At 33.3% G+C, this 22,178-nt stretch overlaps 1 protein-coding gene and 1 non-coding gene across 2 annotated transcripts in view; both read right to left on the bottom strand.

Annotated features, from left to right (window-relative positions):
• Nucleotides 1-1,149: 1,149 nt before the first annotated feature.
• Nucleotides 1,150-22,178, bottom strand: part of KPNA4 (karyopherin subunit alpha 4) — a 57,368-nt gene continuing 36,339 nt past the window's right edge. Inside the window, exons 9-17 of the mRNA XM_033129729.1 lie at nucleotides 21,775-21,944; nucleotides 21,626-21,670; nucleotides 18,408-18,539; nucleotides 13,721-13,849; nucleotides 12,282-12,386; nucleotides 8,960-9,031; nucleotides 7,603-7,765; nucleotides 5,105-5,199; nucleotides 1,150-3,148 (exon numbers count right to left, since the gene is read on the bottom strand). Of these exons, the coding sequence (XP_032985620.1) occupies nucleotides 3,050-3,148; nucleotides 5,105-5,199; nucleotides 7,603-7,765; nucleotides 8,960-9,031; nucleotides 12,282-12,386; nucleotides 13,721-13,849; nucleotides 18,408-18,539; nucleotides 21,626-21,670; nucleotides 21,775-21,944 (1,010 nt within the window). The 3' untranslated portion in view covers nucleotides 1,150-3,049. The remainder of the gene's footprint in view (nucleotides 3,149-5,104; nucleotides 5,200-7,602; nucleotides 7,766-8,959; nucleotides 9,032-12,281; nucleotides 12,387-13,720; nucleotides 13,850-18,407; nucleotides 18,540-21,625; nucleotides 21,671-21,774; nucleotides 21,945-22,178) is intronic.
• LOC117014721 (small Cajal body-specific RNA 7) lies at nucleotides 13,167-13,502 on the bottom strand. The gene has a single exon (XR_004421595.1). It is a non-coding gene; the product is annotated as a small Cajal body-specific RNA 7 (non-coding RNA).

The following is a 22,178-nucleotide window of genomic DNA, read 5'->3' as shown; positions in this document are numbered from 1 at the left end:
ATGGAGAATCCAAATAGGGTGCTCCACAAATTACAGTAATGTTACAATAAACCCAGTCATAAACCCAGCAAAGAAACAAACAAAAATCTATGAATTGCAGTCTTGAAGTAAGCCTAAACCAAATGTTAAAAAAAAATCTTCCATATGTATTTTTAATGATTATCAATAGCTTCAATTATAGGAATGCTCTGGGTTTGATTCAGAGTAATGCAGAAAGTACCAAATCCATCATGACACACAATAGAAAGGAAATAAACTTTAAAGGTATCTTTTAGACAAAAGCTCCTCATACACCTGTAATGTAACATTCTTATTTTTGTAGCACTTGGGAAGGACTCAGTGCTCCAAAAAGGCAGTTCAAGACATGGGAAGCCATGAACATTAAGCTTACTAAAGGCTTATTTTTCAATTTCCCCCTCATCACAAATAATGCTCTATGTTAAAAATGAATCAGTTTCCTAGATCACTGGAGAATAAAACGAGTTGTGTTCAAATCAGTTAACTGTGGTGAACTGTTAATTGTGCTGAAACAACCCTCACACACAGAAAAGTCCTAGAATTCTATTAGAATATCAGTGTCCTGTTAAGAGGCCATGGGTAGAAATGAAATATTTAGAGTATCAGGTAGCCCTTGTACTCAGAGATGTTAAAATCATCCACAACTAGTATGTATGTAAGGATAACTACTCTATAAAATCATTTAGCCTCCAATAACCGCATTAGGTTACTTTGAACCAAGTTTTTGTTTACTAAGAAACATGAATCAAAGTATTGTTCCGTTCACCTTGTGGTTAACCTAAGCCTTCAATAAAAACCATGCTTTGTATGCTATCTATCATTTGGAGCCATGCTGAAGTTATAGTAATACTAAAAATATGGCTCAACTTATCTCTCTCAGTCCACTTTGCTGGAAGAATGAACAGCCAAAACCTTGGTTTGGACAAGGAGAAAGCAGAAGCATAGATGGTGTCCCCTGAACAAATTCAATGGGTTAAAATATTACTATATCCATAATGAAATTATAGAATTTAAGAAATATCTTCTTCTGTTATGTTGGTTCTAGGTCAAAAGCTTGAGACAAGCTAATATAATCCATTGAATTATATTCTATATTTATATATATAAAAATCCACACAGCACGCACACACATCCCATGTAAAACGTTTCTTTAAGTTTTAATGTTTATTTCCCCAAGACAGCCTAGCCTGCACTCTACTTGAATAAATTTTACAAGCTAGTTTTCTGCTGCTTCTAGTTTTAAACTTTAACCATGTTTCTGATGACAAGGAATGCTGCAAAAATACTCTAGTTCAACAAAGAGTTATGATCACAAAATAATTTTTATCCATTCTACAGTGTTTCAGAATTACCAGTTGATTTTAAACACAAAGTAGATATAGATGCTAATGGTGGCTAATCTGGTATGTTTCTTATAGCAAACTGTTGTTCATGCAACACTTGTGCTCAAAGGGGAAGGCACAGGATTTCCTACAATGAGCCACCTTATAAAGAGTTCTTTTTGTACAAATTAATTTATGTCACATTTAATTTAGTGTGCATAACCTCAAAACTGAGGCATTATTCCAATTTATAAAAACCACTTGCATAACTTTTATGCAAGTTTTAAAAATACAAACTTTTCTCCCTAAAGTGGCTCAAAATAGATTGTTCATGGCTGCCTACATCTAAGATAAAAAGATTCTAAAACAATTGAACAGATTAGGCATATTATTAAAGGTGTTCAAACCATTATTTGATTTGTACATCTATTCAAACCTCTTCATCGGTCTTTATTCAGCAGTACATATGCACCAAATTCCATTTTAGAAGTTTCCATATCATTTTCATAGAAAACAAAGTTTGAAAACAAATAACATTTAAGCACAGCACGGTATTCTACCACAACTGAAACTTTTTTCTTCTTCTTCTTTACAGGACTCAACAAAATCTAAAAATGAACTATGCTGCAGATTTACCTCATGCAAAGATCTTTATGTTATCTCTGAAAATGAAAAGGATGGCTTTTTAAAATACATTTTACTGTTTTATACTATTATGGCAACTTGTGTACTGCAACACAGTCTATTCTGAGGGAAATTTATGATTTTTTTTCCATGCAAAAATCTACACAAATTAGTTTTGATGATATGGAAAGCTTTTCATAGCATCAAACATTCATCTGGTGCAAATGCACAGGGAAACCTTCCTGAAGTTTTCTGACTTGAGAAGCAACTAAAAAGCCATTCTAGGTAAAGTTAAAAAAAAAAGAACAAAACAAAAAACTGAAAAGAGAAAAAAGAAGGGGGGGGTGGAAGGGAAGAGGAATAGAAAACACAGGCTGCAGAGTAAACCAATGTCTGCTGCTAAACCGGTCTTTGTTTTCATGTCCAGTGTACATTAACACTTATGATCTCGTTTTGATGATTTATTAGGTTTGTTATCAGCCCCCTGAAGGCGAATCAAGCTTGCATGCGTTCACATACAGCACCACAACCATACCTCTCGTACACAGTCACTCCAGTGCTAGGAGTCTGCTTCATGAGTGAAGAGCCCTAGATTTGAAAGATGAACCTGGCTCTCTGTCACTTAGCCAGACATTCATTCAACACTGTCCATTCACACACTGCTTCATAGCAAGGCCTGGGCTCATTTTCCTTTGACTTATATGGGCATCCTATTCTCTTTTATGCTTACAAGGCTTGAAGATGATGGTACTGCATTTTCCCCTCAATTAACATAAAGTCAATGTGTCTTCTCAGGCACTGAAGATCTGTGACCTGTAGCCCTTTTTACTTTGAACAACCTAAATAAGCATTCATGTAAGGTTTTCGTTACATTTTGCCACTCATTCTCACTCGCAACCACTCGCCATCTTGACCTCATTTGGGCATTTTCTGTGATTCCAAATGAAATCTTCACATTTTCTTTCCCGATTTAATGCAGCAGCAGATCCCATGAGCCAAGCTTGATGGATCAAACCTTTTTATATATATGTATATATATATATATATCTCAGTGCTGCATTGTACCTAACTTCCACAACATCTTTCTAAAACTGGAACCCTTCTGTTGGTACATTGGCAGATGAATTGAAACCAAATGTTCCACCTTGTATTGCCTCTGGAACAAGGCTAGGATCTTCATCAATCTAAGGGGGGAAAAGAGATGATTAGTTTTAAATTATAAATAGCATTATAGCAATACTCCCATTTTCCCTAAGAAAAGTATGAGAGATGACGAGTGCCAACATTGCCCTACCATCGCTTTAGAAAGCAGAAACATTTTGTACAGGCTTTTTCTTAAGGATGGCAAAATGAGAGGAAACTTAAGATAATATGGGTATCTTCCAAAAGAATGAAATAGAAGTATTAAATTGGAGATGGACCTACATCTCAAACTGAGAGGATACTCATAATTACCCTTGTACCTAGGCAAACAGATAAAGTTGATGACATTGAAAAATTAACGACACAACTTTTAAAGTGTAATCTTTGATTAATTTCTAAATAGCTATTAGGGACAAATGATATTTGGTCTTAAAATAGTAAAATAATAGCTCTGCTAATAATGCATAAATAATATTCTATATCTTTTATATCTGAAGGTTCTTTTCTGAAATACTACAAAATTATGAGCCTATAGTGTAGTTCCTATAAATATGCACATGATCTGAGTTATTCTTTTCACAATGTAAGAGAATAACAAAGAACTGCGTGCTGAGGTGTTAGAAATCATAAGGCCCAGTGTATATCTACAACTGCAAATTAACACTTCCAAAAATCCAACTTTAAAGACACGTGATAAAAGCTAACCTTAAAAGAATATGCTTTTCCTGGATTTTATTTATTTACCTGGCATTATATTCTAAATAGGACTTGATCATCTAAAGGACTTGATATCTAAATAGCTTGATCATCTGTAAGTCAAGAGTGTACAATTTTCTTTTCTAGTATAGTCATGTGCCCTGTAACAACTGGGGTATGTTCTGAGAAATCTGTTGCTAGATCATTTCATTGTTGTGCAAACATCAGAGTGCACTTTCACAAACCTAGACGTATAGCCTACTATTGTAATTGTATGGGCTATACTTTTATATGATGGCAGTGCCTTAGGTTTGTTTATACCAGCATTACCACAAATGTATGAGTAATGCACTGAGGCACAATGTTAGGAGGGCTTTGTTGTCACTGGGGAGCAGGAATTTTTCAGCTCCACCATTATAATCTTAGGGAACCAGTGTTGTATATGCGGTCCATTGTAGACTGAAAGGTCATTCTGTGGCGCGTGACTGATACTGTCTTTGTCAGGTTAATGTTCAAACAATAGATGTTCAACAAAATGTTTAATAACATTCCATTCTTTTCTGATAATGTGGAAAAGTTTGTGGTGTAAGTCTTATTCTTTAAAAAGTTGAGTAAAACATTCAAGAAAGTCATTGGTGACTGTATCTAATCATTATCATTTTCTAAGGAACAACTGCTTTACTTTTAGATTTATTTTTCCAAAGAGGCAATACTAAAAATAAGTTAATACTTTAATTTCAACTACCATATACTGATAATCTGAAGATATTTTTGTATACTACACCTTACATTACATAGTAATTTATCGTTCTTGATGATTTATTATTTTCGTTTTATCTATCTAGCTTCATGTCTGTTTCTGGTCACCAACTAAAAACAACAGTGAGAATATAGTCAGATATGGATTAACTAATTGTCATAAAGGATTTATTATAGGATATACTAGTATCACTATTTTGTTTATAAACATGTTTTGCTATTAACAGTATAAAATATGAGAACTATAAAGACATCAAGTGAAAAATAAAGCCTGACTTATCCAGTGTTAAAAAAATATCCTTAACTTTTTTACGATTATAGTACTAGTTTTTCATGCCCTGAGGAACTTCAAAATATTGAAATAATGTTTCTGAAATAAGTGACATTATTGTCACATACCTATTTAATTCCATTCCCCCAAATATATATATATATATATATATATATATATATATATATATATATCTCCTAGCTTACTATATTATTTTATCCAGACTTATGTTTATACATAAAACTAAGAAAACTACAAAGTTATTAAATACATCATCTGAAGAGAAGAACTGATCAATGATCTCATAGGCCAATTTGTAGATGTCTTCGTTTTCATGATTTTGAAGTTGTTCAATTTTCTCCAGTCCTGCAAGAGATTTTATGAAGTAAAACAATGGTAATATTTAAAAAGCTGTGACAAAAAAGTTACAATAATCTTGGGACCACATAATACAATTTTTGGATTGCAAATCTACAAGTTTTTGGAATCTATTTTAAGGTGAATCTTAAAAATAAAAAGATTTTATGCGCAAAGACATAGCATATTTATCTTAAAAAATTAACAACCTGAGTGTTTAAATGAATAAAAATTATTAAGCAAGCAATGGGACATTGATCTATTCAGCAGAATACTATATAACCAATGTCTATAAGGAGCAGTAACATATAAAATTGCTCTTCTTTGTTAAAAGCAGATTCTTTCTACTTTCTAGCATCTGCCAAATTTTTCTAGTAAGCATGTATAAAAAAAATTTTAAATATTGGAGATTAATAAATATTAAGACATCCGTTACGTATAATGTAAAATGATCAAGATCACAGAATTTCAGGGGAAAATGGACTTTTCCCTATAAATATTAATGAGTTTATTAATCATAGGCAGAAATACTAAAAATATATAAACTTAACTTGTTGCTATGCAAATTAGATATTGTTTTGTTTTTTAGGAAGAATAATTTTAAGGTCTCTGAAATAAAGTGAAATTGCCCTTTCATGAGTGTTCCTCTATCCCTTATATGGTGGAGGTTATGGGGTTCATTTCTCACTCTATACATTCTCCTTACTGGGCTCCTCCATTAAAAAATTAGCTACTAATATAGACTGAGGACTTGCACATCTACAGCTTCAGTTCTTTTCTGAGCTTCAGATGCATCGAATTTAAATGCCTGCATGTTACTTCCCGAGGACGTTTCACAGGTACTTAAAAGTTGAACTGTCTAAAACACAATGTGTTATTTGTCTTCACTCATTTAAACTGTTTGTTCTGCTGTATGCTTCCTTGGTAATAACAACAGCTTGAAATCTGAGAGAAAGCCTAAGTTCCCCTTTCCCTTGATACTCTACCAGCAAATCTCAAAAATCTCTCAGTCTATCCATTTCTTGAAGCTTATGATCTCCCCTTTGTCTCTATTATCACTGCCTTTATTTATTATGACCCAACCACTACATACTTTTCTAACTAGTTTCCTGCTTCCTGTCACCAGTGTCCCATTCCTCTGATATCCATGCTCCATCTAAACATACTAATGGCTTACCATGTAAAATCTTCCAGTGGCTTGTCATACCCTATGGCGAAATACATTGGGGAGTTTATGAAATACCAATTTCTGGGCCTCACCTCCAGTGAGGTACGCAATGCTCAAGATCTATATTTTAATTTTAATACATAAAATTTTAATAATTAAATGTTCACATGGTAAAAAAAGGTAGTAAAATATTTTTAAGTATGCTTAGTTTTTCTGGTACTCACTTCCTAATTAGTTCCCTAATACTATTCCCCATCTTCTGTTCCTAACTTGATAGTTATGAATTATTTTTTTGTTATTCTATTTGACATTTAATAACTTTAAAAGTACTTATTTATAATTCATTTTCAAGCCTCCAAACTCCTCCACTAAGTTGAAGACCTAGTTCTACTCTTATCGTTACCTCTCCTTTCATTTATTTCTCAACTTCTGTCAGAAATACCTTTAATTTTATGCTTATCCAAGTTAATAACATTTACATTTTGTTCCACAGCCACATTTGAGACTTCCATGTTATGTGTACTTGTTAATTCTAAGAGATGAAATCTAAGTTTGAAAGCTAATGCTGTTTACATTCCAGGTGGCTCTGGTTCACAGCCAGATTTGGGAACTACTGCCCTGTAAAATATCTGCTGTGCTACCAAGCTTGTAAGACTGCAGGGGCCTGCTTATTGGCTATGTTTCAAGCCTCCTCTTTTGGCAGTTTCTACCCCATACTTTGTGATTCAGCAACACTGAACTAACTTATAATTTGCTGAATGCTATTTCTCACCTCAGACTTTGCTCATGGTGTTATCTCTGCCTGGAACACCTTTCATCCCTTTTTACTTTATTAGTCCTTATTCATCTCTCAAAATCCAGCTCAGGTGTCACTTCCTGCTTCTTCCAGGATAGATTAGGTATTTCATTTTGTTGTACATTTCTAGTAGGGTAATTAGCACATTAAATCAGTTCATATTTATGTCCATGACTAGACTACATGCCTTGAGGGCAAGAAGTGTGCCTTGTTCACCACTGTCTTCCAAGTACCTTAGTACAGTGCCTGTTCAATATATGGCAGTAATTCAGTTACCTAAGCATATGCCAAGAAGCAGAGCAGGACTGTAATTATACAACACAGTATTTACTTTATACTGTTACTTGATTATCTAAGACAGAAAAATAGAGTGCTATATGAGTCAGAAAATAAAAGTAGTTTCAAAAAGAATATTAAAATGTGTAATAATATCTTATGATAAACTTACCTCCACATTCTTCTATAAGATTGGCTATGGTTTCTGCCTCATCTTCAGCCATTTTTAATATATTACTTAGTCCATCAAGTACTACTTGTACAACTTGTGCATCTTTTACAGTCAGCAAGTTGCAAAAAGGTGGAATAACATTTTGTTGGATTAGGTAGGCCACCTGAAAAATAAAAACACCATGATACATAATAAACGTTAAGTGAACTTTGTTTGTGTACCATATTATCTCACTAGAATAATTATGACTTTGAAATTTTGAGCATGGAAACATGACCTCATCTCTCACACGTTAGGTTAGACTACATTAATCTAAACTTCATTTCCTTTTCATATAGTAAGTTTATTTTTCTTCAACTCAGAATAAAAAATAAAGTGAAAATGAAGGGATCACTCAAATTCATATGAAACATTTCTTTGCCACAGGAGCACTTTTTCCAAAAAATCCTTTCCCTTTTATTATTAATAAATTAAAAAGTCAGTTAAAAGGCTGCATATTTTTTTTTAATTATGTAATTGTTCAATGTGAGAGCATTCAACTGGCTCTTTACTGTAACATTTAGCACTTTACTTCACTTGGCTACCTTCAATTCACTATTCTATTGGTTCTGTAATATTTTCATAATATTTTTCTATTATTTTTCTATTTTGTAGATTATTTTCCATGTATTATAATTATATTCTGCTCTGCATTCCTCTGTAAGTAGATTCACTGCTCACCATCAGTCTATAGCTTATTTGTAACAATTATCAGTTTATTGTTTATTAGTTCCAAATTCGCCCTTTTTAACTACCCATGAAACATATCTTGGACCTTTAAAACTCATTTTCTTTTGCCAATTGGCACAATGTTAAGCTTTGTCACCTGCACAACTCTGAGAGTTGAGTGCCTCCTTAAATTTTATGTACTAGGCACCTCATACTCTTCACTCTAGTTCCTACTCCCAGCCTTTTAGTTGAGTTTAAGTTCCTACCAAGTGGCTGGTAAATTTTTGTTGTTCACTTGTTAGGAGAATCTGTGAGGCAGCTTTATTCTGCACAATTCACCTAAAAAGTCCTGTTTTTTTTTTTTTTTTAATACTGTTAAAACCCAAAAAAACAACCCTAAGTGCTTCAATCTTATGATAGATTAGAAAATTTTTAAAGGCCAAGTTGAAAAGAGAACACTTACCATTTATGAAATATAACAAAAGGAAGTTAAGGTGACACTTTTATATATATATATATATATATATAAAAAAATCACAGAATGTCTGTTATCTTGCTATTATTTTAAATGATTTACTGAAATCGAAACCTTAAATTATCTGTACTGTTATTTTATCAGTTTTGAGAAATAAATAAGAGCTGAACTTACTTGATCTTTCCTTCCACTAATTGTTAAGTTACTTATGGCCCAAGCAGCTTCTTTCTGAGTGCCAAAATCCCCCTGTAAAAGCAAAGCAAAGGATACCAACTGCAACATAGAGTAAACTGGAGAAATGTTTTCTGAAATGATTTTTCAACTGCTTATTTCCCCTGGTTTACTTTTAGCCTTTCTATATACACACATGATTTTTATTTATTAGCTAAGCTTTTGGACCCAATTTACCCTAAACAAATGGAGACTTATTTTTGTAAACTATGCTGGCAACAAACTGACTTGATATATATTACTGACTTGATACTATTAATCTAATATTACATTAAATGAAGTCAAAGATTAACTCAAAAAATATGGGTACATGTACAATTTCACTATTTTAATCAAAGAAATGTCAAGTTAAAATAAAGTATCCTTTTAAAGATGTTTTTAAAATGATAATGACCACCATTAATAAGACTATGATAAAAACATTACCTTCACATATTGCCTTTCAAATACAAATTGAAAAATATATTTAAAAATCATTTAAAAAGTCCTATGTGTGATTTAATAATCTCACCTGGGAGAATTTACCAAGAAAATAATTTAAAACAAAGTAATATTATTTATCTATCTATGTCTTAGCAGCACATAATAGTTAAAAAGTAAAAGCAACTAAAATTCTCAACAGAGGTATAACTAATTACAGTAAATTTACTGAATGAAATAACCAGTTATTAAATATTAAGAAGGCTAGCAACCTGAAAAAAATGCTGATGATGTATTAAGAAAAAAACATGTAAATAAGGGGAATGAAAATTAAAACTGCAGATAAATAATATCTACTCTTATTTATCAGATTGATCAAATCCAAGTATCTGTCAGTAAGATTGGCAGGAGTACAAAATGGCACAACTCTTATAGAGGGTATCATACAGCAAAATTTATATATGTGACTACCAAATATAATCTGGCAAAAAACATGGAAAAAAGTTACAAACTATTCTTTGAAGTACTATCTAACAGCAAAACATAAGAAGCATATCATAAAATAATTGATTGACTATATTATAGTACACACACCCATATAGTGAAGCACTATGTAGCTATAACAGGAATAAGAAAACTCTCTATATAATGTTATGGGCATGATCTCCAGGATGTATATTTTTAAAAGTATTTTTTAAAAAAGCAGTGCAAGAAGAATATATGGTAGGCTACCTTTAGTGTAAGGAAGGATGGGAATAGGTATGTACATTACATAGGCATTTGCTTGTATTTAAAGAAGAAACACAGGGAAAATGAACCAAAAACTAATAAAAATGATTATCTGTAAAGGAAAGGCGAGCATAGGGAGAAACAGACAGAAATGTAAGTTAGACCTTTGTGTATATAGCTAAAACAAGGTACATAATTTTTTCACTTGGTAACCATACAAATGGCTTTATATAAACAGAAACAAAATTTTTTAAAAAAAGCTAAAGTAATTTCACAAAATAAAAGAACAAACAGAAATAACCTAACTGCATATCAAATTGGTGGCTTAACCACACATACAGGAATTATTACAAGTGACACATTATTTTTAAGTACATCATTGATGGAATATATTCTAAAGACAAAAACCCTTAAGGAAACCTCAAAAATGGAGTAGTCATGTTACTGGCAATGTGGTATTGTCATTTTGATAGATTTTATGTATCTCAATATACTCAATTTTTCTAGGAAGATTTCCAGTATTAAGAGAAAAGCGATGAAAATATAAAATCAAAGAAGTGAAAATAAAAACATTGTTATCTTAAATAGCCCATAATATCTGATAGCTTCCTTTTATTCATGATTTGTTTATAATGAATTCTCATGTTCACATTACAATATATTTTTCACTTTCTAAAAAAAAATAAATACATTATCACCTATTTTCTTCACTCAGGCTTAGAAACAATGACAACTTTGTAGCAAAGATCATCCTTAGTATTTGAACTATGATCCTGAAATACCATTCGCTACAAAAAGGAACCAGGACACTGGGGAGAAATAGTTCATTCAAGGTCTAGGTCAGAAACAATACAAGATAAGCCTGGCAATCATGTCATATCCAAAAGGCAGGAAGCTCTCAAAAACTAAGATTGATCTGAACACAGTCTTCAAAAAAAGAAGTTCCCATTGGTCAGGGAACAACCTGAGTGTCAGAAAGAACTACAAGGAGACTAAATTTCACAAAAAATATATAAAAATCCATAACTTCCCAATGACACTAAAAACTCCACCCTAGTCTCCTTTTGAGGTTAAGGAACCAAGTCATTCTAAAAATTGTATGATAATGAGCAAGAATCAAGCATTCATCTTGCCTTTCCTATATGAAACACGTTTCTGTACAAGCCAGTAACAGGTAAGGAAGAGCTCTTTATTGAAGAATAATGGCTAATACATAAAGAATGACAGAATTAGAAGGTCACAGTTCCTAGTAAAATAGGGGATCCAGGCAAGGATCATCACTGACTGCCTAAAAACCCTTAGGTGAAAGATTGATGGGTAATTTTATAATAATCAGCTAGAGGAGGCTGAGAACACCTGAGTTCACTCATCAATCTTAGTATCACTAGATGCAGGACAAACAGGTAGTCCGCGTCTCCTAATTTGAATCATTAGGAAGTACAAAGCAGTGCTTAAGTAATCTTGCCTAAAAACCTAAGCCTGATCTACCAGTTTACAGGAAAAGTAGCTTCTCCTACTACCAGTTTGTAGAAAACAAGGAGGAGATAAGAGAGATATCATCTCTTTAATTACAATTAATGTTCAGAAAAGACCCTCATGCTGTGATTGTGACATTTTAAATTGTCTCTTTCCCAAATGTTAACGTAAACATGATATGATGTGGCATAAGATTAAATAGCACACTTACTTGCTGTTCGATCTTGGGCAATTTATTTGTCTATACTATACTATAGTTTCTTCATCTGTCAAATGGGGATAATCCTTAACTTCACAGAATTACAGTATTAAATGAGGTAATATATTTAAAGTGCTTAGAACAATATTTAAGCATGTATAATCAGTAGTAATGATATGAATGTTTAATAAATCCTAGGATAACGGTAATTTTGTTTAAAGAAATGATACAGAAGAAGGGCCAGGAGTTCCTAAAAATAAATGTTTCTTGTATATAAATACTGCTGAGTTTGAAAGTTGTAATATTAATACCATTTTGCTGCAGTGTTTATGCGAACTGCATAGGTTCTAATTAAATAAACAGAAAAGTATACATTCACATAATTTGTTAAATTTAAATCCCTGCACTCTTACTCAGATAAATACAAGATAATTTTCTTACCTTATCCAAAAGGTGTATTATCATTGGGACAAGATTGGCATCAATTACTGCCTGCACCTGCTGTTGATTTCCTGCAGTGATGTTAGATAGGAACCACACTGCTTCCTGTAGAACAAGACCCCTTCAATATTTCTCATTAAAAAATAAAAGCTGCATATGAACTAAGAAAAAATACATTCACTACAATGTCCAAATGATTTTATTATGGAATGAGTTCCATAATAAAAATTTTAAGAATCTCAACTCCTCTACTCCCTTTTCATATTTTCTTTGGACAAATTGCTAATGGCCTTTATCCAAGTCATAATGAATGAACCCTTTTAGAGAATTCTTGAAAGCAATTTCCCAAACATTAAGACTCAAAAGAAGCTTGGCTAAACAATACTAAGGAATCAATGAGCTGTAATACAAATACAAATTCTAAAACTATTGTAAAAAGATTTAGCATCCCCCTCACATAATGTGCTTTATTCTCTATTCTATTCTGATCAAGAGTCCTAGCCAAAGCAGACAAATCTCAATTTTCTATAATAACTGAGACATGAAAAATGAAATAGTGGGTTGTTTTAATACACTTATTTGTAATAGTTATTCCCTGGTCTAGCTTAATGATCTTTTTATGGTACCCTTTTCACTAAATGATGCTACTTTTGCCAAGATGTTTACAAGTTTTTTACAAGTTTCATAGATAATAAATGCACACTGAAACTAACGTTAGCATGAAATAGGCAAAATCTCTACTTAATATCCTATGTAGGACACTACTGTAATTTATCAAACGTAAAACTTATCAATTTACTAAAGGGAAACATTTTTTTTCTATTTTAAGAAACTAGTAAACAAGTTTTACGCCAAAAACTTAGTATTAGTGTGCAGTAGGCTCTTTTGGATCAGATCACGGGACCACGTTTAATGAACCCGTTAGAGATTTTAGGGTGTGAGGCTACTTAGGTGAGCTGTTCTTGGGTTATAATCATCGGCAGTGTTGTAATCACCAACCCATGTATTTCTACAACAGCCTCAGATGCACTCCAATATCAGCATCACCATTCAGGGCCCCCTTTCCATAGCCTCTATTAGCATGCACGCGCACACACCCCCCCCAACACACACTCAATAAGTAGCTATATAATATTAAAACCTAGATTATTTAACTTACATATTAAAAATTTCCAATCTTACAACATTCAACACCCAATTATCTCTATTTCATCATTTCCAAGAGAGCCAAAACTGCCCTGTTTATAATTGGTTTATTTATGGAAAATTATATACTACACTACCCCATGTTACAAAGAGGAAAATATTTTATCTTCTCATGTCTAAATGACAGTTTATATTAATAATCAATATTATAGACTGTTGAGTCCCTAACTTTACAAATGAAAACTGCTGCTATTTTATATGCTATTTATTAAAGAGTATTTAAAAATACTTACTTTATTAATTTTCTCTTTGGGATGTGTCAGAAGTGCTGGGAAATGTGACAGAGCATCACAGTTCAAAACTACTTGCGTTTGCTCATCGGTTCCAGTAACAATGTTGCCCACAGCTCGAAGTGCAGCAGTCTGAAGCATAAAAGATTTAATGAGATGTTTGTTGTTCTCTGTGAAATATTCCTTCTTATCACAGAGGTATGTTAGGCAGGTTATGAACGATACATTCATTCACTTATGCCAACCTAACCTTTTTGAACAAGTTGTGTCAGATACTGATTTATGAACAGAAGAGTCAATAGGACAGACACAAATTCCAGCTCTTATGAAGCATACATTATTGCAGAAGTCAGTCAATAAACAAATAAAAAGGATAATTTTATATCGTAATTAGGGCCATAAAGAAAATAACGTAGTACTTTCGATTTTAGATTGTGTTTCAGTAAGTTAACAACAAAAACACCGTGGCTTTCTGTAGGAAAGCAGGAACCTGCTTTATATATGAGATTTTACTATCATATGAATTTGAATTATTTTTCTTTAGTTGTATTAGATCATTTTCTGTTAAGTTAAAGATTTTTGTTTTTTGGCTAACTTTTCCTTCTACAAGACAAACCCAGGGTTTTATTTTTTAATTGAGATACAATTCAAATAACATAAAATTCATCTTTTCAAAGTGCACAACTCAGAGGTTCTTAGTATATTCAAAGTTGTGCAACCATAATTAGTATGTAATTCCAGAACATTTTCATCACCCCAAGAAAGCATATCTGTACCCACTAGTAGTAACTCCCATCGCCCTCACCCCCAGCTTGCTGGCAACCACTATGCCTGTCCCTGTGGATTTGCCTATTCTGGATATTTCATATAATTGGAATAAAACACAGCAGGTGACCTTTTGTGTTTCACTTCTTTTAATAACATAATGCTTTCAAGGTCTATCTGCGTTGTAGCCACATTATTAGTACTTCACTCCTTCTTGAGGCCAAATAATATTCCATTGTATGGACAGACCTCATTTTATTTAACCATTCATTAGTTGATGAACATTTGGATTGTTTCCACTTTTTGGCTGTTAAGCATAATACTGCCTTGAACATTTGTATGCCAGTTGTTTTATGAACATATATTTTGTTCTCTTGGGTATATACATTAAGAGTGAAATCGCTGGGTCATATGTCCTGTTTTAAATCATTAGTTTCAGGCGTACAAAACAACACAGTGATTAGACATTTATGCCCCTCAGAGTGAGATCCCCACCAAGGCTACTACCCCTCTGACATCATACATAACAATTACAGTACCACTGACTATATTGCCTATGCTTATGTCTAACCTTTTGAGGTACTGTCAAACTATATTCCAAACAGCCTGTACCATTTTACATTCCCAACAGCAGTGTTTGAGGATTTCACTTTCCCTGCATCCTTGCCAACAGCTGTTACTGTCCTTTTGATTACAGCCATCCTGGTGGGTATGAAGTGGTGTCTCAATGAGGTTTTGATTTGCACTTCCTTAATGACTAATGATGTGGAGCATCTTCTCATGTACTGATTGACCATTTGTATGTTTTCTTTGGAAAACTATTTAAATCTTTTGTCCATTTCTAAATTGGATGATTTGTCTTATTGTTGAGGTGAATACAATGTATTCTGGATACAAGCCCCTTTTCAGATATATGAGCATATGATTTGCAAATATTCTCTCCTATTCTGAGGCATGTCTTTTCAATTTCTTGATATGTCTTTAGAAGCACAAGTTCTGTTTTTTTTTGTTTTGTTTTTAAAGATTTTATTGGGGAAGGGGAACAGGACTTTATTGGGGAACAGTGTGTACTTCCAGGCCTTTTTTCCAAGTCAAGTTGTCTTTTCAATCTTAGTTGTGGAAGGTGCCGTTCAGCTTCAGGTTGTTGTCCTTTCAGTCTTAGCTGTGGAGGGTGCAGCTCAGATCCAGGTCCAGTTGCCGTTTCTAGTTGCAGGGGGCACAGCCCACCATCCCTTGTGGGAGTCGAACCGGCAACCTTGTGGTTGGGAGGATGCGCTCCGACCAACTGAGCCATCTGGGAGCTCAGCGGCAGCTCAGCTCAAGGTGCCGTGTTCAATTTTAGTTGCAGGGGGCAGAGGAATTGGAACTGGCAACCTTGTGGTTGAGAGCCCACTGGCCCATGTGGGAATCGAACCGGCAGCCTTTGGAGTTAGGAGCACGGAGCTCTAACCGCCTGAGCCATCGGGCCGGCCCCTAGAAGCACAAGTTTTAAATTTTGGTGAAGTCCAATTTACCTATTTTTTTCCTTCGTTGCTTGCTGTGTCGTATCTAAGAAACTACTGCCTAACCCAAGATCATAAAGATTTACTCCTGTATTTTCTTCTAAGAAGTTTGTACTTTTAGCTCTTATGGATGTTTGGTCCATTTTAAGCTATTTTTAAAAATATCATGTGAAGTAAAGGTCCAACTTCATTCTTTTACATGTGGATATCCAGCAGTCTCAGTACCATTTGTTGTATCACAATTTGTTGAAAAGACTTTTCTCTGCTCATTGAATTTTCTTGGTGCCCTTGTTGAAAATCAATTGATCATAAATGTATGGGCTTATTTTTTGGACTCTTGATTCATTTATGTGTCTACCTTTATGCCAGTACCCCAAAGTCCTGTTTACTCTAGCTTTGTAGTTAAGTTTTGAAAATGAGACATTCCCAAACTTTGTTCTTTTTCAAGACTGTTTTGGATATTTCTGGGCTCCTTGTATTTCTATACGGATTTTACAATTAGCTTATAAGTTTCTGCCGAAAGGCACCTAGGATTTTAATAAAAATTGCATTTAATCTGTAGATAAATTTGGGAAGCATTGCCATTCTAACAATACTAAGTCTTCCAAACCATGAACACAGATGTCTTTCCACTTATTTAGGTCTTCTTTAATTTCTTTCAAAAATGTTTGGTACAGACCTAGGGTCTTTAACAAATAAATTTAAAAGGGGAAAGAAAAAAAGAAGAAAGTTGTAGAGTAACAGAAACATAAAAACATTGCTGCCAAATGCAATGTGTTGACTTTGTTTGGGTATCGATTTGGTCAAACTGTGAAAACTTAATTAATCAGTAAAATTTGGATACTGACTGGATTTTAATATTAAGATTTTTTAAAGTGCTGTAATGGTATTGTAGTTATGTTAAAAAACACACACACAAAAAAAAAACACCTCACTTTTAGAGATGCAAGCTGGATAAAATTATATATCTGGGACTTGTGTCAAAATAATTTGGCTGGGAGTGAGTAGAGAGGAAACCCACATGGAGGTTCATTACACTATTCTATTTCCTTAATTACGGCAGCATAAAAGTTGAAAACGTTTTTTAAAATCTCTATTAGTTACCAGGTAAAGTATAGAACAGTAACTTTCCTTGAGAGCTGGCTAAAGAATAATTCCAAGCCCTATTTTCTCAATGAAGTCCAGTATTAAAACTGAAGATATACTCTGAAAAAAACAAAATACAAACCAAAAACCTGTATCAACAAATAGGCATCACAATTAAGAAATGCAAACTTAATGATAAATATCTAGTATGAATACTTAAAATAAGCCACAAATACCCCTAAATGATAAACTACTCTATTAATTGTTTCTGAATTTAACTAAGTATACCTCTTTCTTTAAAGTGCTTTAAATTTTAAGGCAGTGGGGTCTCCCATCTTATTGTACATGAGTATCATATGAAGAGCTTTTTAAAGCCCAGGTTTCTAGGAAATATCCTATTTACTGAAACAGAATCTCTAGGGGTTGAGCAAGGGAAATACAAAATTCTTTTTTTCTTTAAGTGTCATAGCTGATTTCAATGTCCAGGCAAGGTTGAGAAATAGAGCATCAGGCTTACAGTTCTCCTTATGCTATTATTGTATGTTATAAACTCGCAGTCATTATAAGATTAAAGCATACTATTTACCTCAGAAGGGTAGGGAGAACTTGCTGCATTACATCTCCTTTATCACTGTAGTTTGACAGTTACTGCTTATAATATTTTAGTAAACTTCTCACCCTCTCTTTTTTGGCTCTTCCTAGATGCAGGTTCTTTGGAATAAACCAAAATATCTTTTGGATATGTGGAAGGATTTAAAAAACAAAAGAACAAAACAAAATTAAAGAAAAAGATTTTAAATAATTGACCGGAAATAATTTAAGAAGCCCATAAGCAGCATATTTAAGTACAAAGCTTTTATTACAGTGCCACTGAAACTAAGTATTAACTAAACTTGCCAGGTGCAGTGGAAGAGAGTAAAAAAGGACAGCCGGGAGGGAAAAAAACAGGAGTAGGAGAGTGGAAGAAAATAAGAAAACAGGAAGAGCAGAAAAAATAAAAGTACCAATACTTGTTTCAGATGCCACCCAAATTGCTGTATGAATTGCCCTGGACTATATTAGTAATCAGTAACTCACAAAGGAGCTAACTTGCTTTTTTTTTAAATTGCGGGGTGGGGTGGGAAAAGAGAGAGATTCTTGTTGAACTGTAGTAATCTTATCTCATTTTCTCCCTGTTTAAAATGGGGTTATAACTCACTCTTTCCATCATAGATATATTGTCATTGTTATTAGGCTAAAAATATACTTTAAACAATTGAAATTGTCCATCTTTGAATGTCATACTTAATGACATTAGTGGTAAGAAAAACTTGCGTTTTTATCAACAACAAACTTACCTGAACTTTAACTTCCTGGTGGCTGAGCAGAGGAACCAAATGAGGGACTATTCCAGAGTCTATTACCATCTGTATCTGTTCATTGCCAGCATCAGTAAGGTAAGAGAGGGCCCACACTGTATCTACCAATATCTAATGAATAAAATGAAAATTCAAATAGTCTTTGAATATTTTCTCATTTTAATAATTCTTAACCATATAGACTGATCTATGATTGTTCTACTACCTTCTTTCTTTTTCTCTCATCTCAATTCATTGGAATCTTAATCTTCATTATATTATAATCACCTATGAATGTCTGCATCAAATATGTACATCTTTAAACCATATTCAGAATGTTTAGGTTAATTATCATCCCGATCAAGATTAGCATCCGCTCTTAATTCATTACGATACAAACACACTACACAACACATGAAATAGGAGAATAAGACATCCTTTCCCAAATGCTCAAGCTGAGGACTAATAGGTCCAAGGACATTGTGATAAATGTATATAGTTGCAAAGAATAAATGTATCCAACATACACAGTGGTTCAAAAACATGTAGGCTAAGTGAATATATCAAGGAGTTCTCTAGTATTATCAGTACCATGTAGGTATGTCTAAACCTAATACTCCAGTATTAGGATTATAGTAATTTCATCTTTCTCAACACGTTTGCTTTGTCTTATAAAACAGGTGGCAATTCCCCAAATAGGGGAAGTCTCCCACAGTTGCAGATCAAGATATCAAAAACAACCTGTGAAATCTATAATCAAGAACCACATTCTAGGAAAAAAAAAAAAAGAAAAGAAAATACGTTATTTATATCAGCTGCCAAAACTACTTACAAAAAAATAAAATAAAAAAAGGAAGCCTCTATAACTTATACTAAAAAGTAGCCTGAAATTTTCAATGATTATATTTTGAAGTACAACAGGCCAGTGCTTCACCTTTCTTTGCAGGTTAAGTCCTAATTGGACGTTATGGCCAAAAGGATGTACGACAAACTGCTAACTGCTACAACAATACTACAATTATTGACAAAGATACAGGAATAATAATTGTGCATAGAACTTTACTTCCAAAGCCTTTCTAGAATATGGATCCTGTGTCAAAAGACAAGCCAAAAACTTTGAAACCTTTTAAATTCTAAACCAATATTATGTTCAAAACATCCAGGAAGCTCTTAGAAAGAGAAAACAGCACCTTGCCACCATTTCTTTCAGGAATTTAAGAAAGCTCTATGGGTATTTTTAATGTAAAAAGAAGACACCAAATAAGAAAATTCACATATATAAAGTGGCATCAAAATATGTGAAACAACTAAATTTCAACTTACAGATGTAACTGTTTTTTTCTGGAGTACCAATATATGCCAAAATGTGCTGATATGGGCAAAAAGTTTAAAGTTACTTGTGAAAGACTGTACATACAATCCACGTATTTTTTTAAAAGGCCCAATACTAAACATATCATTAATATGCTCACATCCAAATCACAATTTAAATCAGACTCGACCTCATATGTACTTTCTATATCAGACAAAGTTAATATTCTATGATAAATTTAATAACTACAACTACAGTGTAATTTTAATGCTTCATTTATGGCTTGTGGAAAGTTTTGTTTTCTTTTTTTCCCCCCACTTTTCTGAGGCCCCATTTAAGAACTTGCTGCTAAATGTTTACCTAAGATTTTACTCTTATAAACATTATTACTTAGTAAACATGCTACTAAAAAAGAACAATGCAAAATGGCTTGAGAAATTAAAGATACATCAAAAGCAAGAAAAACAGAGTTATAACCTCAACTGGATTGGTATAAACAGGAGGAAAGAACACAATATATTATTTCTCAATAAGGTCAACCAAGATGTCTGGTTCCAGTAGAGGTATAAACTTTGAGATTAATCTTTCTTAGACATCTTGTTAAAGTAGTACATTAAAATGTATAATTTCATCAAAGACTGGTGGTAAGGAGTCAAAACTAAAAATTGCTTACATTTTTTTAAGGATCCTAGACTACCTGGAGCTAAAAAAAAATATTATTAGAAAAGAGATCAAGTCATGTAATGAATTTGGTACATTATGTCACTGCTTGATGCAGCATAACTAACTTGAATTTGTTCCATATGCTTTAGAGCAGGGGTGTGCAAACTGTGGCCCGCGGGCCAACTGTGGCCCGCAATCCATTGTTAATTGGCCCGCAGCAAATTCCAAAAATATATTTAGTTTACTTAAATAAACCAGGTGAGGCAATACGTACTTCACCTCGAGTGAGTGGCCCGGCTGTTTGTGTATTTTACCGCATATGGCCCTTGGTGAAAACCGTTGAAAAAAGTTTGGACACCCCTGCTTTAGAGAGATTCTGGCAAAAAGGTATTACTGGGGATACTGTAAAGAAATGAAGCAGTTTATCAAACACTGGTCATCATACTGAACTGTGTTTTTAAAGAACCACACAAGTTCCTGATTGTTGGCCATGCATTTTAACCATGTGACTTTCTTTATCCATTATGTATATGCCTAACTTTTTAACACACTGATGGTTCTATAAGTATTCAGAGCATTGTTCCACCTCATTCATACTTCCTGAGTCGCTTTTACCTTTGCCATCTGTGTTAGTAAGAATGAGTAAGATATATTCATGTTTGAAAATCTAATCTGCACTGATTTTTTCCTATTGTCTGGACATTCAAGAGTTATCAAGTGAAACCACTACCAAGGTCACTATAAATGAAGAAATAGAATAAAAATGAAATTAAAGAGCAAATGATGTCCATGGTTTGGTGTATGTATATGAATACAAGGTCATGCATACAGGCAAAAATATTTCTGCTTTATCTTTCAAAACCCAAAAATACCACTGGGTGTATGTGTTCTGTCAATGGCCAGGCTATCAAATGAGCTTCCATAAAAAGGTCATGAACAATGAAAGAACTTCTAATACGAGTTTTTACAACACTAATACAAGTATATGCACATACCTTATTGCCCAGACCAAAATAACAGGCTCAATTTCTTTACTGAAATTACATTTAGTGATTATAGGTAAACACAGAGTAAATATAAAAATACCAAACTATGTATTACAGCTCTTGAAGTGGAAACATCTGAAAGAGTACACTCATATAACATTCAGTGTGACATTTTCTCCCCTATGTACAGGGGGAGCCCTAGACACACACATACACACACACAAACACAAACTATATGAAGTGAAGAATTTACTCACATTTACGTCTGTGTGATGAATTAAAACACAAAGAGCTGGAAGGATCTGAAGAAAGAAATACACAGTTTAAAACATACATAGATAAAAACATACAGATAATAGTATCTACTTTGGTTTAAAAACAAACACAGAAAAAATCACTTGTTTACCTCTTGAATGGTTTCCATTGGGGGGGGTGGGTCTTTGTGCCGACATAAGTTGACCATAACCCAAGTAACATTTCTCAAGAATGTTATTGGAATAGATGGACTTATGAAGGAAAGTAAAGGTTTCACAACTCCAAGACTTATGACATAATCTCTACACTGTGGCCCATCACCTGTAGGAATAAGGATTTATTAATTTAATAAAATACGTTGACAATAAACAATTCAGAAAACATAAAGCACTGGGTTCAATATGTTGCTTCCTGTATTTTAACCACTTACATTATTTGGCTTTATATAAAAGTTTTAGACAATAATAAATAACCAAGTTCACATTTTAGGTCTCTGAGCTAAGAGAAGCAACTATAAGGTTTTTTTGGACATTATTCACATGTTCAGGTTTATAA

The sequence above is a fragment of the Rhinolophus ferrumequinum genome, chromosome 2 (assembly GCF_004115265.2).
Source record: "Rhinolophus ferrumequinum isolate MPI-CBG mRhiFer1 chromosome 2, mRhiFer1_v1.p, whole genome shotgun sequence".
Lineage (NCBI taxonomy): Eukaryota > Metazoa > Chordata > Mammalia > Chiroptera > Rhinolophidae > Rhinolophus > Rhinolophus ferrumequinum.
This window is presented reverse-complemented; position numbering and strand designations above follow the sequence as displayed.